The sequence below is a fragment of the Nerophis lumbriciformis genome, linkage group LG06 (genome assembly GCF_033978685.3).
Source record: "Nerophis lumbriciformis linkage group LG06, RoL_Nlum_v2.1, whole genome shotgun sequence".
NCBI lineage: Eukaryota > Metazoa > Chordata > Actinopteri > Syngnathiformes > Syngnathidae > Nerophis > Nerophis lumbriciformis.
In genome coordinates, this window is record NC_084553.2 from 30,981,378 (window position 1) to 30,998,887 (window position 17,510).

Genomic DNA, 17,510 nt, shown 5'->3' on the forward strand with positions numbered 1-17,510 from the left:
TGAATTTTAGGCACAGAATATTTTTTACAATTGAACAAGGCAGTAGATTATACAAGCTTGGACAGAAAGTTAATGACACCAATTTTTTTTTTAATGGAATTGTTTAGTACTGTTTTACCATTTGTTTACTGTAAAAAGTGTTTATACTTTCAATTAACAAATTGAAGTCTTGTGAAAGGTTGACAGGATAACTGGCATTAACTGTCAAAATAATTTCAAACTATTGAAGTTAGCTTACAGAATAAACATGTCAATCAACCCATATGATTTTTGCTGTAATATTTTTGTTTTGAAAAGTCACTGTGACTGATAGAAAAGTGATGGTTTTAGCAACATTTTAACCTGTCTGAATGCTAATAATCATTTTGCGTCGGGGGGCGAAGGAACCCCCCACCAGGACTTTGTCCTGGACCTACCGGGGCCTGCGGCCCTTGGACCCTGGCTACTAGGTTTTTCTGATTTCAAAAGTTGGCAGGTATGATCTGCTCATGTCTATGGCTGACAGACGTGTTGCCGTACTGTGTGGATATTATTGTCTCTCTTGACTTATTAATCTAGTTACTAATTTCCTCTTCTTACCTGGTTACGCTTTGCTAAAACGCAGTTTCTGTTAACCTTCTGTTGAAGTGTACAAAGCATTTATTATTTTCTTGTTTCACTACTTCCCATTCAACTAGCTTAGTGTCGCGGCTAGCATAAACTTGTCATCTCCTCCCCCTTCGTGTGTCTGCGCTAACACATAACGTTAAAAGACTGTTAGCTAATTCCCAGTTGCTAATACTATTCTGTGTGATAGTACTTGTTTGCGTAAAAGTGCCGTTGAAATCACTTGATTATTTGGTCAGCGTATAGCAGCTGTTTTAGACAGCTGTGCATAGTAACACTTCACATTTCCCAAACCCTTTGGCAAGCTACTCAGAAAGTTGTGGCGAGCTACTGGTAGCTTAGCCGCTAGTTTAATGCCAACATGCAATGGCAATCTGGATCCATTGACAGGCTAACGAAAATTAATTATGTGATTGTTTTAAACTTGTACAAACAGTTCACAAATTAAATTTTAACATAACAAAATTGACTTAAAACAACAAATACATTTCAATTTACAGGTATAGTCACCAAACTCTGTAGTAATAAGTATTGACCGCTTTCGTTGTACGGTTAGGCCAGTCTGCTGATCTCCACTCTGCACTGACGGGCCTCACAAGTAAATGAATGCATCGGAAACACTGGGCTTGTTTTGCTGTTTCTTCTTTCTTAGTTATGTTCATTAAACATTGTGTCAATTTGTGTTTTAGATCCAACATGTCTGAGCTTTTTATGGAATGTGTGGAAGAAGACTTGGAGCCATGGCAGAAAGCAGCTTCAGAGCAGTTAATTGAGGATGACGACGAACCCATTTTTGTTGGAGTGCTGCGTATGTGCACACATTTAAGTAGAATTGCTATTTTGGTGTTATAAAAAAATGTTTGGGATAGTTTCTATGCAATCCAATTGCAATGACGCTAGTTTGCTCTTATCTGTTTGTGTATTATTGATATTGAAGTTTTCTCTACATACTCAGCCATTATTATTGTTCCCATTGGGAAATATTTATTTGAGGTTTTTTTTGTCTTTTAACATGTTTTACAGCAAAAAAGGAACACATTAGTGACTCTATTAGAAAGCATGATGCAAAGTCTGCTGCTGCTGCTCCTGTTCCTGCTACTCAGCCAGCCCTGAGCTCCTCATCTATTATGTTACCATTGAAAATTGCTGGAAATGCCATCACTGCTACTACTGTAGCCAATCTCACGACCATGACTCCACGGCCTGTTATTGTCAACAATCAGGTATTGAAATTAAAACTATTACATATTTTCCAGGGAACTTGTGTAATCAATATTATATATTTTGACATGATTTTTATTTTATTTTTTTCCCAAGGGCTTCATTGTTACGTCCCCACAGTTAACTAACAACAGTAACCTTATCGCCACTCTTGGGAAACAGTATCCTCCTGGGACAAAATTTACCATCGTACCAGGTAGAGTTGTAAAAGTAAAATGATAATTGATTTGGTTTTAAATGTGCTTTTAAGCGTTTACATTTTGTGCATTTCAGCTGGTCAGCAGAAGCAGCTACTCCAGCGAGTCACCCCTGTCTCGACGATACCCGGTGTTGTCCATCGGCCTCACGTGCAGCAAATCACCAGCAATGTTGTAACATTGGCTAATGTTCAGAGCCCCACTGTTTATTCAGCCAAACCCAATCTGCTGCAGGTCAGCCAGGCCACTTCTCCGCAGACCATCACCATGCCTGTGCAGGCTAACATTGTAAACAAAGGTGCGCTTTTGGAAGCTATCACATTGGATTGGCAATCCCCGTAAATCTGTCCGCTTATTTTATTTTTATTTTATTTTGGGATATCGTACAGAAAAAAACACGATGAAACGAGTGTTGCCACAAGAGCAGATGGTCAACATTATTAAGAAAATTAAAGTTGATGTTGGTAAGTTGTATTCACAGAATTACATTCTATTCTAATGCCACAACTCTCACTGCGACACAAAGGGCTTAAAGGGAGCAGCTTGAGGAGAAAAAAAAATATCTAAACTGACATTAATAGCACTAATAGTTTCTGACTATAGTTGAGTCTATGCTTTTTTGTACAGTAGGGCAAGCAAACACAACTAAGCCAGTGGAAAATGGTACATCAAAGAAAACATGCCCAAATTGTCAAGAAGAATTCTTTCAGCAGGAGGCCCTGAATCATCATATGACTGTAAGTACGCATGTTGTTAGTTTGTCATTGTTGCAATATAAAAATTGTATTGTTAACACCCGTTTTACTGTAACAATGTTTGTTTCAGAGCTGCCTGGTCAGAGTGGACACTAACGTTTCACTAGCCAATAGCACGGTCACACACAAACTCATCATGCTGGTGTCAGATTTTTACTATGGCCAAGCTGATGGGCAACCTGACAAAACGTCTCTGCAAAGAAGTAACACCACTTTCAAGTGTCAAAGCTGTATGAAAGTTCTCAAGAGCAATATCAGGTACGTTAATGTGTTTACTGAGGAAAACTAATTCCACATCCGGGAAAAAAGCAGTGTTGGGAAAGAAACTACTGCAGGTCTAGATACTTGCTTGTGTTGCCAGTTGTTTCGACTGTAATGTCTGTGTACGGTATTTACTCATTTCATCAACAGTACATTTATATTGCTATACAAGCTGTACGTTGACTACTCTAAAGTATATCCTGTTTCATTATATTAGTATTATGCCTGAAGAAGATATACTGGGATTTTTTTGCAGTCTAGAACTAATGTTGCTAAGGACCCTTTGTGAAGGTATAGGTCAGGGGTCGGCAACCTTTACCACTCAAAGAGCCATTTTGACCCGTTTCACAAATTATAGAAAAACAATGGGAGCCACAAAACTTTTGAAATTTAAAATATAACACTGCATACAAAGTTTTTTTTTGCTTTGTGCTATGTATAAACCAGGGGTCTCAGACACGCGGCCTGCACCTTAATATGAAAATTTAATGTTTGTGCGGCCCGCAAGTTTTATATGAATGCCGCTTGACAGCGTCATACTTGCCAACCCTCCCGATTTTTCCGGGAGACTCGCGAATTTCAGGGCAACTATTCTCTCGAATGTCTGCTAATTTACACCTTAACAACAATAATAAGGGCGTGCCGTGATGGCACTGCCTTTAGCGCCTTCTACAACCTGTACAAACAGCGTGCCAGCCCATTTACATGTTGTATGCGGCCTCTGCTTACACACGTAAGTGACTGCAAGGCATACTTGGTCAACAGCCAACAACTTTAACACTCTTACTAATATGCGCCACACTGAACCCACACCAAACAAGAATGCCAAACACAATCCGGAAGAACATCCGCACCGTAACACAACATAAACACAACAGAACAAATACCCAGGATCCCATGCATCCGCCCCCCCAACCGCCGCACGGGTTGGGGGGGCGGGGTTTGGTGGTAGCAGGGGTGTATAATGTAGCCCGGAAGAGTTAGGGATGCATGGGATTCTGGGTATTTGTTCTGTTGTGTTATGGTGCGGATGTTCTCCCGAAATGTGTTTGTCATTCTTGTTTGGTGTGGGTTCACATTGTGGCGCATATTAGTAAGCAGAGGCCGCATACAACATGTGACTGGGCCAGCACGCAGATAGTATGGTGAAAAAGCGGACGCGACGACAGGTTGTAGAGGACGCTAAAGGCAGTGCCATCACGGCACGCCCTCAATATTGTTGTCCGGGTGAAAATCGGAGAATGTTTGCCCCGGGAGATTTCTGGGAGAGGCACTGAAATCCGGAAGTCTCCCGGAAAAATCGGGAGGGTCGGCAACTATGCAGCTGAGCCGCATCAGAGTGATCAAAGAGCCGCATGCGGCTCCGGAGCCGCGGGTTGCCGACCCTGGTATAGGTGCTTGAGATTTTTAATAGGAAAGCACATCTGTACCTCAATTGCACTCTAACCCTGCAGGTCACAGGTCATCCACATTCTATTGGGGGAACTGAGGTAGCAAAATGCACAGACTGAAAAATGGGCCTTGTTCCATCAGAGTAATATCATTAATGGATTAGATTTTTACAGCGCTTTTCTAGACATTCAAAGCGCTTGACAGAGAACTGCGAACCCATCATTCATTCACTCCACATTCACACTTTAATGGTGGTAAGCTACATTTGTAGCCACAGCTGCTCTGGGCTAGACTAACGGAAGTGTGGCTGCCAATTCGCACCTACAGCCCCTCCGACCACCACCAAACATTCACTCACATTCATACACCAGTGTGAGCGGCACTGGGAGCAAGGTGGGTGACGTGCCTTGCCCAACGACACAACGGCAGGGACCTGGAACCCTCAATTTGCTGGCGCGGTTGCTGTACCATCTGAGCCTTGCTACCCCTTACTGTGTAATTAAAAGGGTGTGGTGAATGGAGAATCATTATTTTGGGACCTGTAGCCAACAAAACACCATTGATTTTACCACACAGTTGGAACCCTGATTTACGAAATTAATTGATTTTTGTAAATATAAAAGTTTGTATATTGAACATATTTCTCAATAAGATTCAATGTAAACATGAATAATGGGTTACAGCTTTGACAAAAGTCCATATTTTAGTATATTTTGAACATAATATAAACCACTATTCAGTACTGTATATCAAATAAACAGAACAAGGGTGTGATGGATCAATTTTCTATTTATTAACAAGCAAAAACAACAAGAGGAACTGTCTTCCTAAACAGCCGCTCTACGGACACACTCACAATATGAAATCACAAAACTCCTTATCTTTAACAGTAAAGTCGTTACAATGATTAGGAATAAAAAATAAAAAGTGGGTGCATGAAACGTTAGTACACAAAAGCATATTTTTATTCGGTCTGTGGTTGGTGAAGCGAAAAGTTTGTAAAATAAGGTTGGACTGTATTGTCTTTGGTTTGACACATTATAGATTTGTGAGCATTCAGGTGACTTGTGTGCCACACCCTATGTTGCAGGTTCATGAACCACATGAAACACCACCTTGAGCTAGAGAAGCAGAGCAATGAGAGCTGGGAGAGCCACACAACTTGCCAGCATTGCTATCGCCAGTACCTGACTCCATTCCAGCTGCAGTGCCACATCGAGAGCGCTCACAGCCCCATAGAATCCACAAGTATGTCACATTGTGGCCTTTTCAGCTGCAGGTTTGTGCAACCCTCGGTGTGACGCGTTTGAACTTCTATTTCCTTCTTCAGCCAATTGCAAGATATGTGAGCTGGCGTTCGAGTCCGAGCAAGTGCTGCTGGAGCATATGAAAGACAACCATAAGCCTGGGGAGATGCCTTATGTCTGTCAGGTCAGCAGCTTCCTGGCAAATCATTGTTGCATGAGCTTCACATTGTGATGCGGTTTATTATACGCTTTTTGTCTTTTCTCCAGGTGTGCAATTATAGGTCCTCCTTTTTCTCAGACGTGGAGACACATTTCCGAACTGTTCATGAAAACACAAAAGACCTCCTGTGTCCTTTTTGTCTCAAAGTATTGAGAAGCAGTCACATGTACATGCAACATTTCATGAAACATCAGGTAAGATGCTGCTTTTTATATCAAGTCTTATATGCTTAATTGTGTTTCATTGTATCCATTATTGTATTTACAATCCACAAAGTATGTGAAAATACAGTCTAAACATCACAAAACGCCACAAATTCAGTCAGCCATTTTGAATATTCCGCTCCAAATATTCCTCAGCAATTTTGATAGATTCGAGATCGGATGACATCACGAGAGTAACACTTTTGCACTCTGGCCATGTTATCAGATCAGTCATACTGGAAATACGCAAAAATTGGAAACAGATGTGCTGTCTATCATTCACAATCCTCATGTAAGACAAAAACACATGTTTGGCATTTTTTATGCATTCAAAATCGTAAATGAATAGCTAATAACAGATCAGGGGTCCTCTTTTGTGCCCATATAACCCCTCTAAAAACATCCAGAAACCGCCAACAATTAGGGTTGTATGGTATACCGGTTCTAATAAAGTATTGCGGTACTAATTAATTGAAAACAGTACTTTTCTGCCTTTTGAAAAATACAGGTATTTTATTTTCATCCGAATGTTGCCATATGGCATGACGTTGCTGAGCCAAGGAGCATGTTGAGTGTGTCAGAGTGCGCAAGGAGAAACACTGTGGGGAGGGAAAATGGCAAATAAAGGCAACTATACTTATTAATAAAGAGGGTGCGTGAAACGCAATATGGAGGTATTTGGGTTTTTACACTATCGATTACGATGGCGCGTTAAACACGAAAGTGCCATGCTGCTTTAAAACATGCCTCACCAAATGTGGAGTGATTACAATCTTTGCTTCACACGTAGGTAAACATTTTTATAACAAACATCGAGACCTGCACAATGACTTTAAAGGTTAAGTAGTTAACAAGTTCCCAGATACATAGATGTGCACACAGCAGCTTGACTTTATGCCAAAAATTAGCGGAGTCCAAACTACCCACGTTGCGCAAACTAATACAAGTGAAATTACTGAATGTTGTAACAAATTGCTACAATTTGTCTTTTATCTTGAACAATGTGTGTTTTACCTGCTACATGTATTATATGTGTAATTTTAGCCATATTATTGTTTTTAGTATTAACTAATGGTTTTATTTGTCTTTAAAGCACAGAACAAGAGTTTCAACCATAAATCATGAAGCATTTAATATATTGTCAGTAAAGCTTTTTATACTTTTCCAACCTATCGTCAGCGATCCTGTTCTGTCTCCCTGTAATGATCTGTCTGATCTTGAATGGGATTGTGTTAAAAATCTTAATTTTCCCTCGGGGATTATTCCTGATTCTAATCCTAGATTATGGCAGGCAATATGTAATATATAAAATTGTTCTTTGAGTGCTAGAAGAAAAGCCCAAAGTGTTTAATGCCTTTCATTTTTTTAATCCTCTAAAATTGTTCTTTAATTGCAATAAGAACCATATGTTTAATGTATCGTAAGATTTTTTGTTAAAATTATTTATTAATTATCCCCATTTGAATAGTATCAAGGTATCGAAATACATTTTGGTACCGGGACAACCCTACCAACAATACTTCATTTAAATGTTGTGAGATGAAAATTAACCAAATATGAGCGATATTGTTATTATAAGCGCTAATGCAGAAAGCATATTTTAGCGGCGCATTGATAGCAGTGCGCTAATGCTACCTTACGCTGCTATTGTTGACAGACTGAGCCGGCGGCTGCTTCGTCTTCGTCTAAAATCTAATCTAGAAGTTAATTCTAGATTATAATTCATGCATCTTTTACCTGGTAGTAGACAAACATGGCCATGGACTGAGAGGCTGGTTGACATTGACATCCCTTGAGATGGCGAAAAAGCTGCTAGTTGCGGCAACTTTTTTTTTTATACCCTTGGTGAGGATTGTCCCGTCGGTCGGCATCCCAGCTAGAGCTGACATCTTACATTGTTTTATAATGGTTTGTTATGCTTAGTTCCTATGTTAAGCACCTTATATTTATTTACTCGCAAACTTTGTAAGTCTTTGGGTGTCATAAATCAGATATATATGATAATAGCTTCAATATAAAGGCAACTTGTTTTTCCATTACACTGGTACTAGTGTGTGAATGTGAGTGTGAATGTTGTCTGTCTGTATGTGTTGGCCCTGTGATGAGGTGGCGACTTGTCCACGGTCTACCCTGCTTTCCGCCCGAGTGCAGCTGGGATAGGCTCCAGCACCCTTGCGACCCCGAGAGGGACAAGCGGTAGAAAATGCATGGATGGATGGTACTTAAAGGCACTTAAACACACACTGCAGGTCTAGAACCACAATCATATTACAGAACCAACTGACACCCACATTATCAAGTAATTGGGGACAAAGACAAGGAAACACTCCATTTAGGAAGAAACCTTAGACAAAACCCAGGCTCTGTGGGGTGGGCGTCTGTTTCATCTACCTCTTACAGTATAAAACTAGATAGCATTTTGGAGCCTGAACTTCGGAAATAATCCACCCGCAAATGGTCTCGGCTTCGGATGTAGTATCAGAGGAACTTTAAACTTCAACCCCTGGGACTCGCTTCCTGCCTTGATGTGTTGAAAACATCTACTGTTTTAACTTAAAAAAAAAAAGCTATTTTTAATGCACATTTTTGCAAAAATCACATACTTTATCATATCATGTTTTTAATACCTGTTTAGTGTGAACTCATATTTGATCAATCACCTCATCATTTATTAATCATATTTCCTAGCTGCACGGCTGCGTTAATGGCCACCATCATTTTAAAATAAGTGTGAGTTTGGATTAGTTTGACAGTTTGCACTGTTATTGTTCTGTCAGGAGTTTTAGAGTAATAAATTAAAGGTTCAGACAGGAAAATGTTTTCTGTCACCAAAAAAACAAACTTTTAAGCAAAACAGCCAATCAAATATTAAATATTTTCCTTCATTGAATCCAAATGAGGTCTTGTGAATACAATTGATCACATTTTTGCACTTTAATTTATTTCAGAACAAAGGCATCCATCGCTGTGGAAAATGTCGACTTAATTTTCTCACCAACAAGGACAGAGTGGAACATAGGACTCAGGTCCACAAGACTTTCAAAAAACCTGAGATTCTGGAGGGACTCCCAGCAGGGACAAAGGTGTGACTTATCTTTTCACTGACCATTCTCACTTAAGGGGACCTATGATGATTTTAATTTACTTTTAAAACACTTCCTTGTGGTCTGGATATTATGTATTCGATATATTTTGGTGTAAATTTTACTACATAGTCACTTTTGTTTTTTTGTTTGTGTTTTTAATATATTCTATTCTAATCAGTCCAAAAATATTATATAATAAACAAATTAATTGAACAGTCACTTTTATAACCTACTTTCAGCATTCGTCTGTAAGATGTTCCCAGATTACAATGAAACCACGCCTCACCCTATTCAACGGTATCATGTGTACACTGTTTAAATGTATATCTTGAAGTCTGCACCGATATTTTCTTTCCAGACACGGTCAACCAATAAACTTCATGAACATTATAAAGATTAACCCGGTCACAACATTAGGTACACCTCCACATTCCCCCATCGATACAAACCTGCATAAAAAACAGCTGCTTTTACCAGCATTTGTCTCTGCATGTTGCATCTCAGCGTTATTATGCATAGGCCGGAATTTGTTTAGGTAACACTTTATCCTACTTTGTTCCTCCTCCTCTGGCTGAGAGCTTTACTTATATGTCCAAATAAGTACATCCTCCTTGCAGGGTTTTCACAACGTAACCAGACTGCAAAAGGCAGCGGAAAGGCATCCAAAACTGCTTGCAAGCTCACGGCAACCTTGTTATTTGACTGTTTGGCATTGTTTAATATGATTATTCAACATTGTAAAAACATTCAGAACATTTCATTAAAAGAGACTAAATTAATCCTCGGTCCCCTTTAACTTATAAAAGGAAGTGTGTCATTCACATTCTTTTTCATTCCTCTAGGTGACCATTCGGGCTTCCCTCAGTGGCAAGACGCCTGCTTTGTCCAGCTCTGTAGATAGAGCGACCTTTACCTTGACTCCAGAAACACTAAGTGTCGGTGCAAAAACAAAGCCTGCGCTTGGTCTGTCCAAATCTAAACCAAACCCCTCTGAAACCAAACCCATTCAGAGAAAGAAGAACATGCATGGAAAGTTCAACATGTCACTAACCCACATCAGGTTTGTTACATGAGCCGTTTACTTTGCCAATCCAAATTCAAATGGAAACCACTTGCATGTGTCTAGAAAGATTCAGTCCTCCAGAGGCCATATTATTGCCTCCCTGAACCTTTCAGGACTCACTAGTATGGAGCTCCTGGGTATTTATGACAGTCCCAAAGCAGATTATTAGACATTATTACAGCCTGATGATAGTAAAACTACCTCATTTAAATATGTTTTCAGATACTCATTAGACAGGCTAAAAATAATCCAGATAAAGCTGCGGTGATAGCATGTAAACAAATTAGTGTGATTTGTTGTGATTGGACTCAGTAATTAAAACAAAATGATAGGATTGGACAGGGTGTTATTTATTTTTTACTGTGTTCTCATTTTCAGTGTGAATGGAGGGTTTTACACCTGCATCGAATGCAATGCCCGAGTTGAAGATTTCTTTTTACACTTCCCTGTAATCTCCAATTGTGGCGCGTGCAATTATCGCACATGTTGCAAAGTTGCCATTGGAAATCACATGATAAGGTACGTTTGATTTGAAACTTAATTTGAGGCTTATTGTTAAGCGTATGTGTCTGTTATTTTTTCTTTGCTCTTTTTATAGATTCCATAGCACCATCAACAAGAGCAGATTCCACAAAATGGATCAGAAGAAACATTCATCTGTATTAAAGTAGGTTTTAAGAAAACCACTACTGTAAAAGCTGAAATTACCGTACAGAAGGAACACTTAACAAACAAATGGCAAAGAGGACTGTCAATGATTGATAGCAGGCAATAATTAGAAGGGTGCTGTTATTTGTAAACATTAAAAAGGAATTACACTTAACAACTTTTTTACTTTAATAATAAATAACAAGTTCTAAATAGCGTGTGCAAACTGTAAAATTGCATGTCCTATTAGTGGCCGTGGTCAGCTACTAAGACTGGGTATTACAAGTGCAAAAGTGGTGCAGACTGCCCTATTTAAATAAGGATTTACTGGCTGTCACAATTCATGGCATCATGCGCCAACCTGTGGCACTATGTTATAGAAAATGCCATAAACAACTATTATCTGTGCCACCTTTTCTGGACAATATAAGAGTGAGATATAGACAACAGAACCTATTTTTAGCATGCCCAAAGTGCACTCTGGGAGACATCAGTTTTGTGCCAAAAACCTCAGCAATATCTGCGATGGTGTGCTGGAATAATCCAAACACAAGAAAATGCATGTTGCAAGAAGTTTTTTCGAAAACGCTATTTATAAACATTCGTAAAAAAGCATACACCAAAACGAATTGTCTGCTGGCTCCAATCAGCCCCTTAAGTCATCCAGCAGAAATAAAATGGCATTGCTGAATAGATCTGTTGTATTAATTTATTCCTGACTGTCAAATATGTTGACATGCACACGGAATGAGGATTCTCTTTCCATCGTCTGTCATTGCACCACATCCCCTCCTTTCTCACACACAAGTGTGCCAGTTTGCACGTACCTTTCAAACATGCTAAATATAGATGCAACCGCGGCAACAAGCCGTTTCAGGCTTGATAAATCACATTGCGTGCGCTAAATGATTATACTTGCATCTCCTCTACCTAGTATTATTGTGGCCGTTCTGATAATCAGCATATATTCTGCATACGAATGAAGGCAAGCATTCTAAAATGCATTGCACTCTTTATTTCGCTCATTTAACAGGCAAAATCTTTGGCGCACAAGCTTAGTAGATCACCTTTTGCTTGCACTATCAAGTGTGTAAGTTTGTTTTAGTACAAGCTAACTCTTAGTAGATCAGGCCCACGGCAGCTTCGGAACCAATATTGTTATGCCGGTAAGCAACAAGCCAGAACGTTGAGTGTACGGATGGATGTTGCACCAAAAGCCGAGTAGCACAACCTAAAGTTTAGAGGGCATGCATATGTCGATAAAGCTGATTACAAGTATTTTGATCTCAAAATAATTGTAATCAGCAGCAGCGAGCTGTCTTTTGGCTTTTTGTTATGCTTTAAACCTAGGGTTTTGCCAAATAGTTTTGCCAAGCTCACAAAGTCATTTGCTGGCATGTCTGCAAAGCTAGCTTGTTGCCATCGCTCAAGTGTGACCATCTCTACAACCTTTATAAATGGTGGCATGGGTCTAAACTCTTCACTCATGGTGTTGCTCTATGCTTAATAATCGCCGTTTGCCCCACAGCCGATTGGCAAAACGTTTGGGAAACCCTGCTTGATTTTTTTTTCCACTAAGGGCTGTATAGTAAAAAATATAAAGAATGTGGAGCGCCACTTTGATACATTTTGTACATTAAGGATGCTGAAACCAATGAGTCAGTGTAGAAGTTATTTGGAAAAAAAACACTATCTTAGTTTTTGTGGTATAGATGATAAAACATAGTTGTTCATGAGGTATATTCAAACTAACACTAACAATGATTTAAATAAATTTTCAGAACATGTCAAGGGCCAATAAAATTTAGAAAAAAACTAGCTGCAGGCCGAAAATGTTTTTTTAATGATCTTTTTTCTTTTGTCTGATAACATGGTTTTCCTGCAGATTCACACTGGTGTGTCTCAACTGTGACCTCCTGGTGAATGCATCAGGCGGGGACATCATGTCCAAACATTTAAATGACCGACCAAATCATGTATGCAAAGTTATTGAAGAGAAAGGTACGCACCATTTTCTTGTTGGTCATGTTTGTGTTGTTGCAAGTTTCTCTAAAGTTGTTTTTTGTTAATTTTTCACCCCACAGACAACCGAGCCGAAGATGGAACGTGAGTAGAAAACACAATGTTACAAACCTACATGTTAGATTATCAATTTTAAAGATTCATGCAATCTACACAAACCTTAAAGTGTTCCAAAAGAAGTGCAGTTCTCATTTTAAAGGCATAGTTCACTGACTAAGGCGACGTTGACACTGCAGGGTCGGATGTCCAATTCAGATTTTTTTGTCAAATCCGATCTTTTTAGTGGTCGTCCACATTACAAAAAAAATGCAATTTCTAATGTAAATGCAATCTGACCCGCATGCGGACATGACGTCATGATGTTGCACGCACTGCAAAGTTTACGGAAGTAAACATGGCTTCCACTCCAGTCGGTTTCAGTACTGGCGCATTTGTGGCAATTTTAAGGATTTTGTGCAATGAAAGTCACATTTTCTGATTAAATTATTGCGTGTAGAGGATTAAAAAGGAGGAGGACGAGTATTTTGGCTCTGGCAGTTTTAGGACATTTTGCTTTGATGTCCGCTTGAAGAGCGTGCCTGTGGGCGAGCAGTCGGAGGCAGGAGTGGTGGAACTTTCAACACTCCATTATTTTCACCGGTTTTCTGCTCCGTTGTCAAATTTTAATTTTGTAACCATCTATTTTATTGAATATTAATGACCCTCATCGCTTTTTGATGGTGTTCTGACCTGATGAATGCAATCTGAGTGCAGTAGCGTTCATATTGAGGACGTATCACATATATATCCAATTTATATCCACATACGAAAGAGGCCTGGGTCGGACATGAAAATTTCGGAATTGCAATGTCCACACACAAGAATCCACAAAAAAGTTTCAATTTACTTGCAGTGTAAACAAAGCCTAGATCTTCCAGCCTTTAGAACTGTGATATAACATGAACAAAACTATGACCAACAATAAATCCAGTGAGTTTTGCACAGGTGTGACTTGCCTTGAACGAATCGTTGTAGCCACTATCTAAACATATTTATGATGACACTACCAGTACCACAGTTTTCTTCTTCCTGTATGTTTATCCCCTCTCTTTGACCAGGTTTTTTGTACCGGCTCAACCAACTGCAGTTTCGAAAGAATCACCAAATGAAACAATGCCCATGGATGATGAACCTAAAATTGAAAAGACTGAACACTTTCGTCATGCTAGCGAGGAACAACCAGAATCTGGGGCAACGTTGCCAGTAGAGGATCTGCCGCCCTCTCAGCCTGCCTCCTTGGCCTCAGTTACTTTGGATAGCGATGTAGATAAGTCACTTGTCGATGCAAACATCCCAGAGGACTGCCACCCCGACCCAGAACCCAACACAGACTAAGCAGGAAACAATACAAATCACAAAAACACTTGTTACACATTTAAAACCCTAAATATTCCCCATCAACCATTAACAGAACAATTAAATGACAGGAAGTCATTGCGACTATCTCTAAACATCTCACCGCAATCACAATTTGTAGATATTCTGTGATGATAGTGGATCCGTTAACCTTGATCCGTACATTTGTTTGTGCAGAACACACTTTAGCTTGACTACATGGAAACATGTATTTGTTTATCATATTACTTAACATCTCAAATACCTGGATTGGCTTAAAGTAATATCCTACTTGAATTTTGATGACATTTTTGTCAGACCATCTACCATTACATGTATATGATATATTTTAGTTAACAAATGTCAACCTTTTAGACATTATCATGTTGAATAAAGTGGGTATAATGCCTTTCCCCACACTAAGAACACACGTAGTTGTCAACTTATTGGAACAATTACTATATCAAAGAAGTGACAAACAACTTTTAGTACTGCATTTCCTGAAATACAGGATTATAAGCATTGTATTGTGTGTGGATTAGTGCAGCTTGTATGTGATCAAGAAGGCTTCATTTTCCACTTTTATAATCAATAAAGTCATTTTTGAGATGTACAGTATTGTTTAAAATGTCCTAAAACATGCATATTGGGTTAAGTGGACACTATACTGCCCATAGATGTGAATACAAATGGTTATTTGTCTGTGTGGCCTGCAAAGTCAGCTGGGATAGGCTCCAACTCATCATGCCGATTCTTGAAATTGGTAAATGTTTCGTTCAGTTTCACCACCGGCTTAAAGGATCATATATTCTGTATAGTATTTTGAATTAGACAATCAAAATACAAAAATATTTATATTTCATCTGTCTACAATACTGCAGGGCTTATGTCTGATTATATTAACTTTTCTCTGACAATGTATTATAGAATGCAACGATCAGCAGAGTATGCAAAATAAGAACAGAGAAACAGGCTCCTCATCCTAAACAAAGGCATCCAAAATGAATATATATAATGTGTGTGTGTGTGTGTATATATATATATACATACATGTATATATATATATATATATATATATATATAATGTATATGTGTGTGTGTGTGTATATATACAGTATATAACATTTTCCATCATTAAAAGGGCTTTACAATTGACGCATACAAAAAAATAGAGTGCCTTCGATTTTTCAGTATGTGGAACTCTTAAAAGTACAAATTTTGCAATTGATTAATATACGGTATACTTTTTTACTCTAATCCTGTCGGGAGCAGTAAATGTACATTTATTGCACCTAGTGTACAATATTTTGTACAGTTTTGCAGTTGCACACTTTTTTCAAAACTACTTTATATGAGCATAATTGCGTTTGGTGAAAGCAATATTGCAGTTGGATGAATTCATTCCAGCATTATTGTGTCATTAGGTGCGTTTATCCAATCCACCGTCGTCGTTTTCGGATGTGACGTCACCAAAAACACGCCAACGTGACGTAATTTCCACAATGTAGCGTAAAGCATTCTGGGTAGTGATGGGATCGGCAGTTCTTTTGACTGTACTGAATCACTAGAATCAGTTCCTTAAATTGATTCGTTCAAAAAAATCGTTCACCGAATCACTTCTGCAGCAGCAGTTCTGTGTGCAGGTCGGCGAATCATGAGTCAGTCAGTAACAGATTCCCCAGCGGCAGATCTCGGTGTGTGTCAGTTCGCGAACGACACAAGCCCTCAGCACCCAATGAACGACACGCACAGTGACTGAATGAGAGCCTCAATGTGACGTCCTCCTCCGCGACACAGTCAGTTCTCTGTGTCAGTAGGTTCGCGAGTCCTGTTGTTAAATATGTTTTATTGCACTGAAATGAAAATAAGAAATAAAAGTGGGAAATAAAAAAAATAGTTATAGCCTACTAAAATGCTTGCAATCAACAGTTAAATATATAGGCCTCGTTTGTTTAGTGCAAAAACAAATATTAAATTAAGAAACCCTTAACTGTCTTCTTTTTTCTCTCTCTTTCTATCCCCTCCTGCTCCGGCCCGGCTGCACTAAATGATAATATAAATACATTTAATAAAGTCAAATACAAATAAGGCAACAAGAGAAGTATCCTACACTTCTCTTTTGTAAAGTAAATCTGAACAGCCGACATGGGCATCTACATCAACTATATGATTTGCCTGAGAAGCTGGACAGGACACAAAAAAAGAAACCCTTAACAAATGCCAACATAAAAACTAAATGTTCTGTAGCAAAGAAAATGTAAACTTAAATATGCAAACAAAAAGAAAATAAATACCTTCAAAATAAAACGAATAAATTAAGAGCCAGAAATGCCAACATAAAAACTAAATGTTCTGTAGCCTACGTTTAAAAATATAACAAAGAAAATATTAACTTAAATGTGCAAACAAAAAGAAAATAAATAGGCTACCTTAAATAAAACAAAACAAATATCAAACCAAGTGCCAGAAAAGCCAACATTAAAACTAAAATTTCTGTAGCTTACATTTAAAAATATAAAAATGGAAATATCAACTTAAATATGCAATAAAAAAGAAAATAAATAGCTTAAATAATATAAAAATCAAGATAAATAATAGCCTATGTATATGTACATACATTAGTTATTATTTTTATTTTAAATCTTCTCAAAAAGCCTGCCCTACACTTTACCCGCCGCCCCTCCCCCTCGCGTCGCTGCTGCTCAGCCTTGCCCTGCACTGACTTTCTTTCTGTCTCCTCTACTCTCATAACTTTATGTGTTGAGATAATGGGGACGGGGCGTGTGTGTGTGTGTGTTTGTTTTCATGTGGCTTGAGTCAACATTAGCCGTTAGCTTGGAGAATGAATGGAGAACGGATGCCAATGGCATGAAACATATCCCCGCCACGGGAGGAGAATCACTCGCGGCATTGGGGCAAGCAGAGCAGAGAGCGAGAGCGTTGTCGTTCACTGAGTGATTCATGTCGTTAATCCGCGGTGAACGAATCGTTCGCTCAGTCCCTCCCCCCGCCCCCATGATGAGTAGCTGGCTGCGTCGTTCGCCGACGTCACAGAATGCGCCAGTTCCACTCATACCGGCGGAGCTCAACTGAACTGAGAAAGGAACGAATCAGTTCATGAAGTGATTCGGTTCAGTACGTTCACTCAAAAGATTCGTTCGCGAACGACACAACATTAATTCTGGGTTCTACCCGCACCAGTGAGTCAGACAAGA

The 17,510-nt window shown here is 39.0% G+C and overlaps 1 protein-coding gene across 4 annotated transcripts in view; it reads left to right on the top strand.

Annotated features, from left to right (window-relative positions):
* znf280d (zinc finger protein 280D) overlaps window positions 1-15,179 on the top strand; it is a 34,796-nt gene extending 19,617 nt beyond the window's left edge. For 2 of the 4 annotated variants that reach the window (XM_061964102.2, XM_061964100.2), the window contains 17 exons: window positions 1,296-1,414; window positions 1,630-1,829; window positions 1,924-2,023; window positions 2,101-2,322; window positions 2,414-2,488; window positions 2,652-2,761; window positions 2,850-3,037; window positions 5,523-5,680; window positions 5,763-5,863; window positions 5,947-6,093; window positions 9,051-9,185; window positions 10,031-10,248; window positions 10,630-10,770; window positions 10,850-10,918; window positions 12,785-12,900; window positions 12,984-13,005; window positions 14,019-15,177. In XM_061964102.2, the coding sequence (XP_061820086.1) occupies window positions 1,303-1,414; window positions 1,630-1,829; window positions 1,924-2,023; window positions 2,101-2,322; window positions 2,414-2,488; window positions 2,652-2,761; window positions 2,850-3,037; window positions 5,523-5,680; window positions 5,763-5,863; window positions 5,947-6,093; window positions 9,051-9,185; window positions 10,031-10,248; window positions 10,630-10,770; window positions 10,850-10,918; window positions 12,785-12,900; window positions 12,984-13,005; window positions 14,019-14,295 (2,391 nt within the window). In that variant the 5' untranslated portion in view covers window positions 1,296-1,302 and the 3' untranslated portion in view covers window positions 14,296-15,177. Of the gene's footprint in view, window positions 1-1,295; window positions 1,415-1,629; window positions 1,830-1,923; window positions 2,024-2,100; window positions 2,323-2,413; window positions 2,489-2,651; window positions 2,762-2,849; window positions 3,038-5,522; window positions 5,681-5,762; window positions 5,864-5,946; window positions 6,094-9,050; window positions 9,186-10,030; window positions 10,249-10,629; window positions 10,771-10,849; window positions 10,919-12,784; window positions 12,901-12,983; window positions 13,006-14,018 lie in introns of all 4 variants that reach the window. The other 2 variants (XM_061964103.2, XM_061964099.1) reach the window with 2 other exon arrangements.
* The last annotated feature ends 2,331 nt before the right edge of the window (window positions 15,180-17,510 follow it).